The sequence below is a fragment of the Elephantulus edwardii genome, unplaced genomic scaffold (genome assembly GCF_000299155.1).
Source record: "Elephantulus edwardii isolate Elephantulus edwardi_28Jun2011 unplaced genomic scaffold, EleEdw1.0 scaffold00063, whole genome shotgun sequence".
In the NCBI taxonomy this organism is placed as follows: domain Eukaryota; kingdom Metazoa; phylum Chordata; class Mammalia; order Macroscelidea; family Macroscelididae; genus Elephantulus; species Elephantulus edwardii.
In genome coordinates this window covers 6,116,464-6,135,207 of record NW_006399813.1, presented here as the reverse complement: position 1 = coordinate 6,135,207, position 18,744 = coordinate 6,116,464, and the positions used below count along the sequence as shown (strand labels likewise).

Genomic DNA, 18,744 nt, shown 5'->3' with positions numbered 1-18,744 from the left:
AGGGGGAGGAGTTTGTGCGGGGAGAAGGGTGCAACAATGAATGAATGGAATCCCAAAATCTCTGTAGATGTTCATTGAAATGAAAAATAAACAACCTAAAAAAAAAAAGAAATAAAACCCTTAAAGTAAAAAAAAAAAAAGTCTACAGAATAACCCAATTACAAAATGGGCAAAAGACATGGAAAGAATCTTCACAGAGGAAGATACTCAAATGGCAAACAGACACATGAAGAAATGCTCAAAATCACTGGCAATAAGAGAGATGCAAATCAAAACCACAATGAGATACCATCTCACCCAAGTAGCAGTGGCAAAGTTTAATAGGACAACAAGTAACAAATGTTGGAGAGGATGTGGTGAGATAGGATCTCTTACACATTCTTGGTGGGACTGTAAAATGGATTCTGGAAGGCAGTTTGTTTGGCACTTCCTCAGAAAACTGAACACTGATACCCCATACGACTCAACTATCTTGGAATACCCTGAGAGAATGAGAACTGAGGCACAGAGACTCAAACACCAGTGTTCACAGCAGCATTATTCACCATCGCAAGAACATGGAAACAGTCCAAATATCCAACTCCAACTGAATGGATTGAGAAATTACGGTACATTGACGGGATGAAGTACTATGCAGCATGCAGGAGCAATGATTTTGTAAATTGCTACCTAACTTGGGAGGGAAGCATTACGCTCAGTGAACTAACTCAGCCCCATAAAGACAAATATGTATAAGACCATTATTGTAGAATGAGTATGAGGATCCAAGGGAAGGGGGCAGCAGAGGAGTGATGATAGGCTCAGGGTGGGGGGTAAGTAGACATTAATCATAGGGTCCCACAATTTGATGGGGGAGGGAAGGAAATGTGAAAGATCTGATGTGAAAACCAATGAACTTTGTAAATAAACCAGTATAAAATAAAAAGGAAAAAATGCATTAGGAACACTTGAAAACCTTCTTTATTCAAATAGCTGAATCTAATCCAAGATGCCTCAGAAGGCAGGCCTGGAAATCTGCTTCTGGAAGGTCACCCTGTGGAACTGCTGTGCTCTGGGGTCACCAGGAGTCAGGGTCATGACAAGCCAGCGTCTATCCATCGGCCACTAACAACAACACCATATATAGCCCATCTCTGCTTTGAAGATGTGGGTGGGTATCAGTTTGGAGGGCTGACACACCCTTTACTGCACCCCAGATCTCCCTCCGCTGCCCCACACTACCTCTTAGGGCTCACTGCCTTGGGGGGTCCAGTGCAGGGTGTCTGCAAGACGTCATTCCCCACGATGGCCCCCCCAGCGTGGTTTTAGAACACTGTTGGATTCCACATACCTATCTGTGGAATGAATTTGAGGTAGCATTTAGACACGTATTATTTTTTAAGATTTCTAGATTGTTGCTGATGTTAGATGGATCTTGGCTGAAAGCAGAGAATACCAGAATGTCTATCTGTGTTTCATTGATTATGCAAAGGCATTTGACTGTGTGGATCATAACAAACTGTGTCTGACTCTGAGAAGAATGGGAATCCCAGAACATTTAATTGTGCTAATGCGAAACCTATACTTGGACTAAGAGGCAGTAGTCAGAACAGAGCAGGGTAACACTGCATGGTTCAAAATTGGGAAGGGTGTACGCCAGGGATGCATCCTGTCTCCATACCTTTTCAACATGTATGCAGAGCAGATTATCCAAGAGGCTGGGCTCTATGAGGAGAATTGTGGCATCAGGATTGGTGGAAGATCTATTAACAATCTGCGTTATGCAGATGACACAACCCTGCTTGCTGAAACTGAGGAGGACCTCATGCACTTGCTGCGAAGGGTCAAGGACTGCAGCCTTCAGTATGGACTGAGGCTCAATGTCAAGAAGACAAAGATTCTCACCACTGGACCAACTGGCAGCGTCAGGATGGATGGCGAAGAGATTGAGATTGTTCACAGCTTCACTTTGCTCGGCTCCACAGTCAACACTCTTGCCACCAGCAGTCAGGAAATCAAAAAGCGTATCGCGATGGGAAAGTCTGCTGTTAGGGACCTCTCTAAAGTACTCAGGAGCAACGGTGTCTCTCTGGAGACTAAGGTGCACCTGATACAGGCCATGGTATTTGCAATTGCTTGTTATACATCAGAGAGTTGGACAATGACTAGGGAGGACAGAAGGAGAGTGGATGCTTCTGAGCTGTGGTGCTGGAGAAGAGTACTGAATGTACCATGGACTGCCAGGAAAACAAACAGATTCATCTTGGAGAGGATTAAACCAAGCTACTCCTTGGAGGCAAGGATTCTGGGGCTTCGTCTGACATACTTTGGACATGTTGCCAGGAGGGACGGTCCTTGGAGAGGGACATCATGCTTGGGAGGGTGGAGGGACAGCGCAGGAGGGGAAGACCCTCTATGAGATGGATTGATTCGGTGACTGGGGTAATCGGGATGGGTGTGTCAGAGGCAGTGCGGTTGGCGGTTGGCGCAGGATAGAGCAGGGTTTAGGGCTGTTGTGCATAGAGTCACTATGAGTCAGAAACGACTCGACGGCACATAACAACAACTATGAGTCGCAAACGACTCGACGGCACATAACAACAACAACAACAGATTAAATATTAATGAAATGTATGCTAATGGGAAAAACATTGAAAGTCCAAAATACACCAGTGATTCAGGGATATTTTCCTTTTCCTTTAATGTAAGCTTATTTCTGTTTAATAAAATGGGTCTATTTCTGAAGGAAATAATAAGTAAATAACAGTGTAGGTAAAACATGGCTACGACACAAATTTGGAGAGTGGCCAGTGCCTGAGGGAGGTGTGGGAGCTGCTGTGAGGAGTGGGGCTGGTCCCCAAGGCTGCTGCCTGGCCCTGCAGGTCCAGGAGGAGGGTGGATCCAGCCGTTCAGACCCACAGGCCACTCAGGCACCAGCTGTGAGCGACTGAGTGGAAAGGGAAGTACTTATGTTTCTCTCTCATCATCTGTGCATTCCACTCCCCCTGAAGAGTGGTAGCAAAGGCCAGAAGGACAGAATTCCCAGGGCCCCCCTGAGCTGCAGCAGCTGAGAAGCAACAGCTGTGGGCAAGGATGTGGGATCAGCTTCCTCAGAGGCAGTGAAGGGACAGGAGCAAACCACTGGAGATCTCAATTCATCTTGAGGGCACTGGGGAGCCACTGAGGGCATTTTTGTCACGCAGTGGCATGACACACAAGACCGGACCTGCTGCCAGCTCAAGTCAATTCCAACCCCTAGCAAACTCGTTAGGCAGCATAGAAACTGCCCTGTGCCCTAGGCCCTGTATTTCCAAGGCTCAAAATCTTCCCAGAAGCAGACAACTAGATCTTTCCTCAGGAAAACTCAGCAGCTGGTGAATTCGAACCGCTGCTCCATTCATTAGCCATGAGTGCTCTAACCACTGTACTACATGGCCCCTGGAGACAAGCCCGGAGCCCCTGGAGGTATAAACTCTTAGCTCTGTGCTTTCAAACAGAAGGAAAAAATTAACTGACTACATTTGGTTTGACAATTTACTGTGGTCATCAACCAACTGCAAAAGAGCCCTATGGGTGAAACAGGTTAGGTGTTAGATTGTGAACCAAAAGGTGGAAAGTTTGAATCTATCAGCCACTCCAAAGTCTGCTCCTTTAAAGCTTTACAGCTTCTGAAACCTGGATGAGAGTTGGTTTTAATCAATAGCAAAGATGCTCTGTAGGCATTAGTCTGGAGAGGGCTTCAAGGACCTCACATTGGGCACTGGAGGGAAAGCCTGGCATCACATACTCCAGAGAGTTCCAAGGAGGGGCCACGGGTGCTGTGGCGGGTAAGAGCACAGGCAGTTATGGGCACAGGAGTGTGGCCTGGGGAGTGTACACCTGCCCTGCCCACCTCTGACAGGGAGGGCAGCAGGGGCCTTGGTAGTATGGCTCTTAAAACTGAGCCAAATATTTACCTGCAGGCTGATCTCAGCCATATTCTGGAAAAAAGTATGAAAGTACAGAAAAAAAATATGAAAAAGGTGTTAGTGAAATACTGGTTACCTCTGAAAGGAGGAGTTAGCAATCATTTCATTTCCCCTAAAGAGAAGACTTATCAACAACCTGCATTATGCAGATGATATAAATTTGGTTGCTGAAACTGAGGAGGACCTGAGGTGTTTATTGCAAAAGGTCAAGGACTGTAGTCTTCAATATGGATTGAAACTTAACATCAAGACAAAGATTCTCACCACTGGGCCAGTTGGCAACACCATGATAGATAGAGAGGAGATTGGGGTGGTTAACAATTTCAGCTTTCTTAGCCCCACTATCAACACTCTTGGCACCAGCAGTCAGGAAATCAAAAGACCAATCTCATTGGGGAAATCTGCCGTCAGGGACCTCTCCAGAGTGCTGAGGAACAATGATGTTAGTCTAGAGACTAAGGTGAGCCTGATCCAGGCCATGGACTTCACTATTACATGCTATGCATCAGAGAGTTAGATAATAACTAAGGATAAAAGAAAAGGAATTGATGCCTTTGAGTTGTGGTCCTGGAGAAAAGCACTGAACATACTATGGACCGCTAGAAGAACAAATAGGTCTGTCTTGGAGAGGGTGAAACCAAGTTTCTCCTTGGAGGCAAGGATTTTGAAGCTCTGTCTCACATACTTTGGGCACGTGGCCAGGAGGGACTGGTCCTTGGAGAAGGACATCTGCTCGGAAGGGTGGAGGAACAGCACAGGAGAGGAAGACCCCAGATGAGATGGATTGGCACAGGAACAGGGGCAATGGGATTAGGTATGTTGGCATCACTGAGACTGGCTCAGGCCAGGGCAGGCTTCAGAGCTGTTGTAGAGTTGCAGGCAACTTGACGGTACATAACAATGACAAAAACCAAAGAGCAGAGGGGAGAAAAGCCATAAAGTTCAGGCTCCTGTCAAGGATTGACTAAAACTGCTGGTAAGTCGAGCCTGACCCATAAGGACCCACGATGATAAATTATTACAAGAAGGAGATTGCTCATCTTTCTCCCTCAGAGCAGATGGAGGATTTGAAAGGCAGAACTTTCTAGTTAACAACATGCTATGCCGCCAGGGCTCCTTGGGAATTTAATCTCTCAACTGCATTGTTGACTCATAGCTGACTATCCAACAGGCTTTTGGAGGCTGTAAGTCACACTGAAGGTGGCTGTTCCTCTTTATCCCGTGGAGTGGATGATGGACTCAAACTGCAGGAGAGGAGTGGCCTTTGGGTTAACAGTGCAACTCCCTCAGAACTACACCACCGGAGCCCCCCAAGACTGACTAGCACCTCTGCTCTGTGACTAAGACTCTGGTACAGGAACTTTTGTCTGATATGTTAACGAGGTCATGCTGGAGTGTGGTGAACCCCAAACTCAATTCCTTCTGAAGGCTGTTTTATATAAAGAGCTGAAGAGAGACATACATACATACATATATACACAGACACACACATATATGCAGACACGTATGGACACATGTACACACACATAGATACAGACACATGCATACATACATACATACATGGACATACACTTAGACACAGACACACATACACACAGAGAGACACAGACACCTACACGCCCACACAAGGGAAGAGACCAATTGGGAACAATAATCTATAAATAAAAGTTTATAAGAAAAAGAATGCTAAGGAACACCCTCTCCTAGAGTCAATGATCTGATTTGAACTTGTAGCCTCCAGAACTATAGGTAAGCAGGTTTCTGTTCTTAGAGTCATCCATCCACCTGTAATATTTCTTGTTACCTCTGCACTAGGAAGCTAAGACCCTCCTAGCAGTCCTATACTCCGAAGCTAGCTAGGCTCTGACCCTGGTCCCTCTTCCCATCCACCCCAAAGAAAATGGTTAGTCCTGCCCCGGTGATGATGTCAAGGTAAGAGAAAGCCCCACACCAATGTACAGAAGAAAATCCAGGCAAGGCAGAAATGAGCACAAACAAGCTTTTCAGAGAAGGCATTGCTGGCCCGGGGCCAGGGTTTTATTGATAGAAGCTCGGTGGCAGGTTCTGCTAAAGCATGCGGCCATGCTGAGCCAAGGTAAACACAAAAGTCAGCCGAGAGAGCAAACCAGGGTGCTCAGCACCCGCACGGCTGAGATCCTTCGTCCCTCTGGGGTACGTCATGGAGCTTCTGCTCTAGACAGCTCTAACCCTGCCTGCCTGGATTCCCCGTGGGCTCCTCTCTCCAGGAGTTCACACCAGGGTGTGGACATCCAAATGCCCAGACCTAAAAGCACTTGGGGTTCATTTTCCTGGGCCATTACCACAAGGGAGCTCAGACTGAAAGCTAAGCCAATGGTCTCTCACTGGTCTTCACACGGCTGGCTGCCCTATGTCTGCTGTCTCACTCTCTAAGGATACCATAAGTATCAAATTAAGAACCAACCTAGTCCATTCAAAAGTCCCTGCATGGTGTAGACCGTTAAATAAATGGCTGCAGATAGTGGCAAGGTTGGCGGTCAAGGTCAGAGGTACCTCACGTTCAAGTTCAGAAAGATCAGAACCTTAGAAACTCCACTGAATCCAGTTCTGCTCTGACACATGGTTTGGAATCAACCTGATACCACAAGCATTATCTTGCTAGCTGATAACATCAAAGACCCATTTCTAAACAAGATCATGTTCATGTTCATAGGAAGTGGCGACGAAAATCTAAACATGTCTTTGCAGGGGCCCCTCTTCCATTTAGGGAGCTCTGCTGGCACAGTGGGTAAGGAGCGATGCTGGCGACCCAAAGGCACACAGTTTGAATCCAGCAGCTTCTCCGTGGGAGAGAGATGGGCAGGCTCCCCCCGAGTGATTTCTAGCCTCTGGAAACTTGCCGTAGGGTCGGTTAAACTAGCTGGTTCCAACCTGATGGCACATAAGAACAACAGTAACTCTCTTAGATTCAACTCATACTATCCCTCCTCACTACTAGTATTCCGCATGTGAGACACTGTATACAGCAAACCCCACACTTGCCCTGGGACCTTTCCCCCCTCACACTGGGGAGTGGGCTGGACCCATTGAAGACAAGGTACCCCCTTGTCGACACCACTAGTGTTTTAACACTATGGATAATTCTTCATTATGAGTCTGCCCTGTAGATCGTAGGATGCTTAGCACGCAGAAAGCATCGTTGGTTTCTCTCCAGTAAATGCCAGGGACATCCTCCCAGATGACACAGAAAAGTCTCTCTAAATACTCCAATGCCAAATGTCCCATCAGGGGCCAAACCACCTTTAGTCGAGACCTACTGTTTTAGAAGGCGGCAGGCAGAGAGACAGACTCAAAGGGCAGATGCAGGGAGAAATAGGGGAACAGGACTCCAAGGATGGGGAACAGATAGAGCTGAGGGAGCAAGAAGAGAGAGGGAAGTTTGGCTGCTCACAAAAGAGAAGGAAAACTGGGAAAATAAACAAATCTGTTATAAACCAGATTTTTCCAAAAGTTTTGATGTGTAGTGTGCTATGTAACCCCTTTCTCCACGTTCTAAGAGAGCCACAGCAGAAGTCGGCCCCACTCGTGGATAAGGTCCTCTCCTTCCCCAGCCCCCAACCTCCCCTGCATAGCTTCCAGTTAAGATTGAAGTCTCCCCAAGAGGTCTGGGTACCCCAGATTATACCCATACCAGCTTCTGCTCAAAAACAGAAAGATGTCCAACATTAAAAATATTTATGTTAGAACCAAGTTGATATTCTTAAGAAGGCGTGCATCGTAAGTGCTTTCCAGGAGCAAGGAAAGTGCCCAAGGTGCAGCAGGAGGGCTGGCTACACCTGCAGGCAGACGAAGGATCCAAGTGTCGTTGATCAACACACTGTGACTAGAAAATCCATGTGAGTGGCTATCCAGGGGACCTCAGGCTGGTTCTGTTTAGGAAATAACCAGTCACCCGGCATCTGGGGGTACCCATCATTGCCTCTCACAGCACCCTGGAATCATCCCTCATAAACACGGTGCTTTTTTGTTTAGTCTTGCTCTCTTTTTCTACTGCAAACCCAGGAAGGCAGGTCTCAGGTCTGTCCTTTCATCACTAAGTCCCCAGCATGCCTGGACCTGACACATGATGAGTGACCAAAAGATAGGTGTTAAATTAATAGAATCATGAAACACTCATTACTTCCTTAAATGGCAACCTTCAACTCACACATGAAGGCCTGGTGCAAACATCACCTCCTCTGGGAAGCCCTCCCTAGCTGCTCTCTGCAGAAACACTTGCTCTGTATATCCAGAATACTTGGCTCACAGGTTTACAGCAACATGGGTCACATCAGCTGGCTACAGTATGCCTCCCTAACTAGAATAAACCCCTCTTAGGACAAAGATCGGTGATATATTATTGATCCATTCCTTCCACCACACCTGTCTGGCACATAGGAAAACAAAAACAGTTTTATCCAGTATCAGAATCAGTAAATGAACTTCCCTGTCTCGATTCCAGACCCTGGACATCAGAGTTTAAATACATGACAATCAACTGTCTCAGCAAATCTCAGAACCTAGAGCAGCTTTGGGCGCTTATTTAAAGGAAGCACAGAGCATGCGCCCAGCTGCTCAGAAGCTGCTCTGTCCTGGCAGCCAACCAGCAGGCAGGGCCCTGGGCTGCAGAAGCCTGGGTCCCATCATCCACACAGACCCAGGGTTAATCCTGGTCAGGATCTCACAGCATCAAAAAACCTTTAGGAGTCTTCTCCAGAACCCCCCACCTAGCACCCCGCTCTGGTTCAACAGCCATGGGCTTTGTCTTTAGTGAGAACCACAGTGGACTTCTGAGTGACCACAGCAGTCTCCAGGTCACTTATTGCCTTTCACCGCACAATGCCTTGGAAATGTTTAGGTTTATGCCTTGAGAGAGGCCTGAGGGGCCTCCAACACCCAGTAAATGAACTGTCCTTTCATCCCTGCAAGGACACACAGTGTCGTGTCACCTCCTGCTCCCAGTGCTCAGGGCACCTGCAGAGGCTGTTTCCAGCCTGGCTCGAGAATGTGGCCGCCTACCTGGTGGAAGGTGGGGGTGAGGGTGCTCTCCGGAGAGGGTCTGTCCCGGGTGGGGCCTCCCTGCTGACTGCAGTCCAGCTGGATCAGGCGACGGCACTCCGGGTGGCAGGTGAACTTACAGTCTGCAAGGGAAAGAACCAAAGGGGCTTAGGGACCTGGCTGCACTTAGGGGCCTAGGGACCTGGGCTGAGCTCTTCGATAGGTGTGGGGACTGTTTTCTAAGACAAAGGGAGGCGAGTCTGCTCTTGCTCCCAGCGCTGCCACTAACAGTGAGAGCAAATAAGTGCTGCCGGCCACTTGCAAGCCGCTTTCCCCTGCATTATTTTGTGTGGCCCTGAAATTATTACTTAGTGCCACTTCACAGACAGGAAATTGGGGCCCAGGGAATTTAATGACTTCCTCAAAGTCAGATTACCCAGCCCAGACTGGTGCTCTTCCTGCTAATTTGCATTCATCTCCAGGGACTACGGATATGATCTCTCTGGGAAGACGTCACTCTGCTAGGCCTCCCTGGTCAACTTTTAAACACAGGTGACGTCCACCCTGCCAGTTGCTCAGGGACGTTAATGGGTGCAGAGGAGAGCCCATCCTGAAGAATTTAAGGTGCCTGTGGACACAAAGCAACATCATGAGTCAGAAGTGCCATTCCCCTTCTCTGGTCACGTCTAGTCTCGAAGTGTGGGGTTCGCTACTCTACTCTGTTGAAACACCTACAGACAACATCCCAAATCAGGTACTTTGGAGGGGAAAAGCGCACATTTCACAGACAGGTTTACTTTCATGGCAATAAAACTTAACAACCAGGGCCAGAAGAACCTTCTGTTGGCTTAGTGATAAGAAATCATGCTGCCAACCTAAAGGTATGTGGTTCAAATACACAGAAGAAAGATGGGCAACCCACTCCTGTGCACTTTACAGGCTCTGAAAACAGGGTCAGTTATTGGTACACAATAACAACAGAAGAACCTGGCGGATGTCTTACAGGTGGAGAAACTGAGGCCCAGAGGGGAACAGTGAGGTCTGATGACACTGCTCAGAGTCCAAGAAGGTACAATTGCCCCGTTTTCTCAAGAGCTCCTGTGGCAGGAAGGTGAAGTCAAGGCAGGAGACAGCAGGCTCAGCCAGGCAAAGGAGCATGTGCAGGCTGGGAGGAAGGAAAGGTAGCAGCAGAGAAATCAATACAAGTCCATCAGCAGGCTAAGTGCCCGGATGTGAGTGTGGCTCCCACACACAGAGGCGAGGGCAGCAGGGTGCTGTGGCTCAGTCAGAAGGCCCAGCGGATGGACGGGTTCAGGTCTCTGATGAGAAAGGTGCCCTTCTGATTGTAAATCAGACGCAAGGGAAGCTGCTGGAGCAGGTGTAACAGCCCAAGGGTGTGTAGAGAACGCAGAGACGGGAGATCCAGCAGCCTTTTAGCCCTTATGGCTTCAAGCTTTCAATACTCCTTTCTTTCTGCCAAGCCCCAAAGTTCAGGACATTTGTTTTCTGTATTAAAGCTGCAGTCTCTATCTTGGGATGGGGTTCTCTTCTCTCAAAGCCTGGTTTGGACCCTCTCTAGCTTCCGCCTCTCTCTCTGTCTGTCTTTCTTTCTGTCTCTCTCCAGCTTCTTCCTCCCTTATTTACTCAACAAAACCACAAAAAAAAAAAAAACACCTCACGCACCAACAATGTCTGCACACACAGTTCAGTGGCATTAGCTACTTTCTTCAAATTGAGACACCTTTCTCAACAAGCTTTTCCAAATTGTCACTATCACCCCAAGCTCATGGTCCCCATAATTTTCTCATCTATCCCTTCCAAGTGGCTATTGTCAATGTGATCACATATAACCGTTATTAAAGTGTAATGCTTAAGGCAGGCACCCTTTGCTAACTATGCCATTTAGACAGCCGACCTGAACCCTGCCCTCTCCTGTGCCGTCCCCATCATCTCTGACACACCATTGCTGGAGTCACAGTGTCACTCTATCTTGTGAGGAGTCTTCCTCTCCTTCGCTGACCGTCCATCTTTCCAAGCATGATGTCCCTTTCCAAGGAACAGCCTCGCCTAGCTACATGTCCAAACTATGAGAGATGAAGCTTCACCATCTTTGCCTCCAAGGAGCACTCTGGCTACTCTTTTTCTACGACATATGTATTTATTCTTATTTGGTTCAAAGACTTCTGCAGAGAATAGCTTTGCTTTAAGGTTAAAGATTTCCTCCAGGGGACAGTCTCAGAGGATCATCAGGGTCTCCGTGGCTCCAGAAAGTCTAAACCTCATGAGGATTTGAACTCTGTGCCACATCTTCCCCATTTTGACCAGGATTCTTCTACAGACCCTATGATCTAAATGCTCAGCATTGCTGGACAGCCATCTGCTCTTCTGGTCTCATGGGTAAGGAGGCAGTGTCTAGGGTGACAGTCTAAAGCTCTACTGTTCCTCTCCTTCCTGCCTAAAGGGGAGACCCACAATGCCTTGTCAAGACTCCCCCATTCTCTAGGTCTCACCAATCCCTCTTCTACAGACGATCCTCCTCTCAGAAGACAAGACTAGGTGAGGCAACTCTCTGGGGTATGTTCTGGGTCCTGGAGCAGGGGACCCCTGCCTAGTCCATGGTCCTTCTTTGCTCTTAAAGTGAAGCAAAGGGCATGGAGGGTTGAACTGCAGACTTGGTCTCCCTGCCTGTGGTGCCCAGAATGTGGGGTTTTGATAAGCTGGCAGCAAGGTCAGCGCCCACAAAGGGCAGCATTGTTCCGGCTCGCCCCAGGGCACACCTGTGCGGCAGGCCAGCCGGAGAGAGGAAGAATGCACCGGGAATGCCAAGAGGTGGGGACAAGGAAGAGGAGGGAGGACTGGCAAGTCTCCTCACTCCAAGGGGAGAGAGCTGCCAGCAACTCCGGGAGAACATCCTGGGGGAGGAGGACCTTCTCTACCCCTTCTCTCCTCACCCCGCCTCTATCAGCCCTGGGTGTGCTGACACAGACAGTCCAAGCCCTTCTGTGCATCTGTGTTCTTCAGTTTCTCTCTCCCCCCCTCCCCTTCCCTTTCCCCCTCTCTCTCCTTCTCCTTCTCCCCCTCCCTCCCTGCATCATCTTTCTGTGCCTCTATCTTCTGTCTCTGTCTCCCCTGCCTTCTGTCTCCATGCCTTTCCCTCCTATTTCTGTCCGTTTTTCTTTTCCCTCAGTCTCTCAGTATTTCTCTCTCCTCTCTCTCCCTTCCACTCTGTCTCTCTGTGTATGTTTGTCTGTTTTTGTATATTTCCAGCACTCTTTCTTACTTTGCTCTCCTGTCTCCCATCCATCCCATCCCATCCTTTCTCTGTCTCTCTGTTTATGCCTCTCTGTCTTTCACTCTCTCTCTCATGTGGGTGTACGTGTATACACACACAACACACACTCATTCTCAACTTGAAAATGGTACCCAAATCTCAGGAAGATCTTTTTTCATAGGCCTGATGCTGAGTGAGACAGAGTGAAGGCAAACACTCATAGAGGAGTGTTTCGGGATTTTAAAAGGCACCTTTGAGCCCCAATGACTATTCCAGCAGACCGTGTAATCACAGGCTGGAGTAAAACTGCTGAAGCACATTTTCATACTTCCTGGCCCCTGGGAATGCTAAGCAGGGTTGAGACCAGCAGCAAAGTCAGACACCCAGCCTTTAGACAAACACATCAACACAAGCCCCACTGCACACAGCGAGTGGCCTGATGTGTTATGAGTGGAGACACCACGAGATTGCAAATACAATGAGTTAGACTGGGACCAAAGGGTTCGACCTCACTAGCTCTTCTTCTCTCAAGGCAGTCAATCACTGGGTGCGGTCCAATCATCCTGCCTTTGGTTTTCTACCTACATCCACAGGTCCCTGAGTCCAACCTCTATACAGTTTCGCTGGATGCCAATTGGCCCAGTGGGTGCAGATAACACAACCTTGCTGCTGAAACTGAGGAGGACCTTGCTATAGAGGGTCAAGGATCGTTGTCTTCAATAAGGATTCTAATTCAACATCAAGAAAACAAAGATTCTCCCCCCAGGGCTAAGTGGCAGCACCATGATAGATGGAGAAGAGATTGAGGCTGTTAACAGTTACAGCTTACTCAGCTCCACAATCAGCACTCTTGGCACCAGAAGTCAGGAAATCGAAAGATGAATTGCACTGGGAAAATCTGTTGTCATGGACCTTTCCAGAGTACTGAGAAGCAACTATGTCAGTCTAGAGACTAAGATGCGCCTGATGCAGGCCATGGTCTTTGCAATTACTTGCTAAGGAAGACAGAAGAAGAATCAATGCCTTTGAGTTATAGTGATGGAGAAGAGTGCTGAGCATATCATGGATCACCAAGAGAAGTCTTTCTTATAGAGGGTGAAACCAAGTTTCTCCTTCGAGGCTAGGATTTTGAAGCTCCGTCTTACATGCTTTGGGCATGTGGCCAGGAGGGACCAGTCCTTAGAGAAGGACATCAATGCTCAGAAGGGTGAAGGGACAGTGCAGGAGGGGAAACCTCAGATGAAATGGTTTGATACAGTAACTGGGGTAATGGAGGTTGGTGTGTCAAAGCCAGTGAGATTGGCTCAGGATAGGACAGGCTTCAGAGATGCTGTACACAGGGTCACTATGAGTCACAGGCAATCCAGTCACACATAATAGCAACAAGAGGATAAAATTATGTTTTAGGACACATGAAATATAAAGAAGTAATTAGTGATAACAATAAAAGAAAGGGAATAGAATGCTATAGAACAGAGAATTCCTCGTCTATTACTAAAGATAAAATTGATACTAACTTACTCCAAATGATACAAGTGCAGGCTCTTAAATGTAATGTTCATGGAAATCGTTAAGAAAATAGATATAATATACATAGAAAGAGGAAGAGAAAGGGAGCCCAAAAGATTCAATACAATAAGCCAAGAGAACAAAAGGGGAAGCAGTGCTAAAAGACAAAGAAGGCTTCAGACACACACAAAAAGATCACGTAGCAAAGTGGATGAAGCAGTAACTTCTTTTCCATTTCAGCGGATGTAAGTGGACCGAAAGTGTCAATTAAAGGCACAGAATGGAAGACAGGATTTTAAAATGACTCATCTATATGCTGCTTATAAGAGATACAACCTAAACCTAAGGACACACACAGGTTCAAAGTGAAAGGATGGAAATTATTTCATGCAAATAAAAACCAAAAGAGAAATGAGGTGGTAATCATAGTATCACACAAAGTAAACTTTAAGACTAAATCTGTCAGAAGAGATAAAAATGAGCATGAGATAGTTACAAAAGAGACAATATACATGCAAAATATACATGCAACATAAACTAGGGCACAAAGCAGATCTGAAAGAGTTGAAGGAGGGAATGCAATATTATAACAATGGTTGGAGAAGCTGATATACCATTTCAATATTACACAGAACCTCTAGAAAGCTCAATAAGGACCCAGAGGGCCTGAATGACATTGCAAACCAACTGTTGCTATTGCTGTTCTGTACCATGGCGCGGAACTGACCCAGAGCTGACCCTCCAGTGGGTTTTCAGAGGCAGTAAATTGCACAGGAGGAGACTGCCCATCCGTCTCCTGTGGAGCACCTGGTGGATTTGAACCACAAGCCTTTGGGATTGCAGTGCCACTTCCTACCACTAGACATACATAAAACATACATAACACTCCACTCAAAACAGCACAATAGATATATAACACAGTGTACATGCCAGAGAAGGACGGGCAATCTCCTCCCATGCCATTTACTACCTCTGAAGACCCACTGGAGGGTCAGATATGGGTCGGTTCCAACTCGATGGCACATAAAAACAATGGCCCTGTACATATGGATCATTCTCCAGAGTAGCTCATCAATTAGAAGTCACAACCAAATTTTGATACATTTAAAAAGACTGATATCATACAAAGATTTTCTTTGATCATAGCGGAGTGAAGCTAGAAATCAATGACAGAAAACAATCTGGAAGTTGAACAAACAAACGGAAATCAAACAACACACAAACTATCAGTGGATCAAGGAAGAAATCACAGATTCTTAAAGTCAAATGAAAATGAAACCAGAACATACCAAAATGTATAAGATGAAGCAAAAGTAATTAATAATTAGAGAGAAATGTATAACAACATGTTATGTGCCATCGAGTCACCTGTGACTCACAGCAACCCAGTGTACAACAGCCCTGCTCTATCCTGAGCCAACCTCACCATCTCTGACACACCTGTCCCCATTACCCTAGTCACTGAGTCAATCCATCTCATCAAGGGTCTTCCTTTCTTTCACTGTCCCACCACCCTCCAAGCATGATGTCCCCCTCCAAGGACTGGTCCTTTCTTGCAACAGTATGTACTTACATTTAAAAAAGAGGGGGGGAGCTCTCAATTGAACAGCCTAGTTCAACAACTCCAGGAAATAGAAAAAGAGGAAACTAGGTCCAAATCTACTAGAAGAAAGGAAAGAACAAAGATCAGAAAAGAAATAAGTAGAATTGAAAATAGCAAAATAACAGAGAATCAATAAAAGCACAAGTTAGTTCTTTGAGAAGATCAATAAAATGACCCAATCTTTAGCTAGAGCGAGAAAAGACACAAACCAAATGACAAATGGAAGAAGGGACATTGCAAATGACTCAACAGAAATAAAGATAATTATGATAGAACATTATGACTAACTATGACAAGTTGGATAAGTTAGATGAAATGGAAAAATTCTTAGAAGAAAACAACTTACTTAAATTGACTCCAGGGAAAATAGAAATTCTTTTTTTTTTTTTTTGAAAATAGAAATTCTTAATAGACCCATAACAAATGAAAAGATGGAATCGGTGGTCAAAAAACCTCCCAAGAAAACAGAAGAACTGGCCTAGATGGCCTCACTGGGCAATACTATCAGTAGTTTAGAATTGACACTAACACTGTTTAAACTATTCCAAAAGATGGAGAAGGAGAGAATAATCCCTAATTCATTCTAGAAAGCAAACATAACCCCGATAATCAAACTAAAAAAGAGATAACCAAGAAAATGTCAATCTTTTATGAAAACAGATGCAAAAATCTTCAACAAAATACTAGCAAACAAAAACCAACAGTATATTAAAAGAGTCACGCATCATGACCAAATGGGATTTATTCCAGGAATGCAGGGATGGTCCAAACTAGAAAATCAACAATGTAATACAGATATCACATGAACAGAGAAAAGACAAAGAAGCACATGATCATATCTATTGATGTAGAAACATGTGGTAAAATTCAATAGGCTTTTTTGATGCAAACCCTAAAGAGGACTGGACTAGAAGATACATTTTTCAATACTATTTAAGCCATGCATAAAAAGTCAATTGTAGTTGTTCTTAGATGGCATTGAGTCAACCAGGACTCACAGCAACTCTATGAACAACAGGCCTGATCCTCGCCCTATGCTGTCCCTTTAACCATTTATGACATGCCCATGCCCACTGTCTTGGTCATTGTGTCAATTCATCTCATTGAGGGTCTTCCTCGCTTCCACTGACCACCTTTCCCAGTCTTTTTCCAAACACTGGCCCCTCCCGACAACATGCCCAAAGTATGTGAGACCAAGTTTCATCATCCCTGCCTCTATGGAGGACCTTGGTTGCACCTTCCCCAAGACAGATTTGTTTGTTCTTTTTGGCAGTCTGTGGGACAGTCAACACTCTTCACCCACCCTACAATTCGGTTTTCTTTGGTCTTCCTTATTCATTGTCCAACTTTCAGGTGCATAAGAAGCAACTGAAAATATCATTATTTGCATCAGGTGCACCTGGGTCTTTAATATAACATCCTTGCTCTTTAGCACTTTGAAGAGGTCCTTGAAAGAAGAGTTCCCCTAATGCAACACAGGTTCTGATTTCTTGACCATAAGTATCAAAGGAGTTGATTGTGGACCCAAGCAAAATGAAGTTGCTTACATCAATCATTTCTCTGTCTATCATGGTCCTATTGGTCCAGCGGTGAGGATTTTTATTTTCTTGATGTTGAACTGTAAAACATATTGAAGACCACAGTTTTTGGATATGGCACTTGCCTATCAGCTTGCTTTACTTCTGTGTTGCTGTGATGCTGGAACTATGCCACCAGTATCTCCAATACGAGCAGAGTCAACCATGGTGGACAGGTTTCAGTGGAGCTGACAGACTAAAAAACAGGACCAACCATGCACTAAAATATCAGGTCTTCGAAAACCCCAATGAACAAAAGAGGAACATTGTGAGCTATAGTGCTGACTGACGAGCCCCCTCAGGTTGGAAGGCACTCAAAAAATGACGAGAGAACAGCTGCAAACATCCATTAATAACTGGAGCATAGTATGTAATGTACAAAGTATGAATCTAAGAAAATTGGAAGTGGTCAAAAATGAAATGGAATGCATAAAGATCGACATCCGTGACACTGGTGACCATTCTGAATCAGACAACCATACAATCTATCATGCCAAGAATGAGAAACTCAAGAGGAATGGTGTTGAATTCATAGTAAAAAGGAACATTGCAAGATCCATCCCCATCCTCAAGTATAATGCTGTGATAGGATATTATGCATACGAAAACAAGAAAAGGGGGAGACATAATTCTTAAGGCTGCAGAATGCACGAACCCATTCTCGGGACACTCCAAGGTTTCCATGGAGAAACTCAATCTCAGAAGAAACTTTACGTGTGTGTGTGTGTGTGTGTGTGCGCGCGCACACACACACTCTTCAAGACCACGGTCTTGGCCTGCACAGTGTTGACAGAAATAAAATGGACTGGCTTCAGGTCCCTGTTCACTCAGCTCTGTGATCTTGGGTAGGTTACTGAACTCTGCACATGGATTTCCTAAGCTATAAAACAGAAATAATAATAGCTGGTTCACAGACTTGTAGTGAGGATTAGTGAGGCTCCCGAAGCGAGTGGCCCTCCTATGGAAGCCTTCAGATAATGTCCCATCCCCCTGATCTCCTAACTCTGGTGCACAAAATCCTTCCCACCTGTCACACTCCGGGTAGTGTAACCTATAGTATCACCACCATTCCCCAGGTCATTTTTTTCCAGAACAGGAATACAATCCGTTTTAGCTGTAAAGCAATTCTAGCCATGGCAGGGAAGTCAGTGGGAGAGGGGAAAAGAGGGAGGAACAGGGCTGTCCCGATCCTTCAGTCCTCAGACATTCTCCTGAGAATGCCCACTAATGCCAGGGTTCTCTGTGCTCAATCCGCTCTGTGGAAAGGCAGGCTGGTGCATCAGCCCAGAAACGCCTCCTTCACTCCCGTGGTCTGTTTCCCATCAGCCCATCTACATCACCTGCAGCCTCCCTGCTGCCAGCTCCCCAGCCAGGCCAGGACATCCTCACTCTCCATCTAGTGCCAAGATTTCCCCCTAAGTCTCAGCCACTCTTGCAACCATCCCAACTCAGCCCAGGTCTCCCAGCTGCAGTTCCTGCATGCCGTCCCCAGCCCTCTGCCCTGGCCCCGCTCCATATGTGAGAAGCCCGTTCACTATCAAACACTTGGAAAGGGTTTGTCTTAGACTGGTTGAATGAATAAAGGGATTGGTGGCCAGCCTTTCACAAAGTAGAGAGAGTAACAGAGGTGCTGGTCTCACTGTAAACTAGTATCCTAACTCCTGTGTAAAACAGAGATTTCCTCACTTGTTAAATGCAGAGTAACAGTATCAACCTCAAGCAGCATCAACTCTATCAACCCTATTCAGTATCAGGTTGCTGAATGAATGAAATGAGATAATTTTGTGAATTACTGAACACAGTACTTGAAGACATGTGAGA

General features: G+C 46.1%; 1 protein-coding gene across 1 annotated transcript in view; it reads right to left on the bottom strand.

Annotated features, from left to right (window-relative positions):
- Nucleotides 1-18,744, bottom strand: part of RASSF5 (Ras association (RalGDS/AF-6) domain family member 5) — a 118,832-nt gene that overhangs the window by 65,774 nt on the left and 34,314 nt on the right. The window contains exon 2 of the mRNA XM_006887930.1: nucleotides 8,985-9,106. Within this exon, the coding sequence (XP_006887992.1) occupies nucleotides 8,985-9,106 (122 nt within the window). The remainder of the gene's footprint in view (nucleotides 1-8,984; nucleotides 9,107-18,744) is intronic.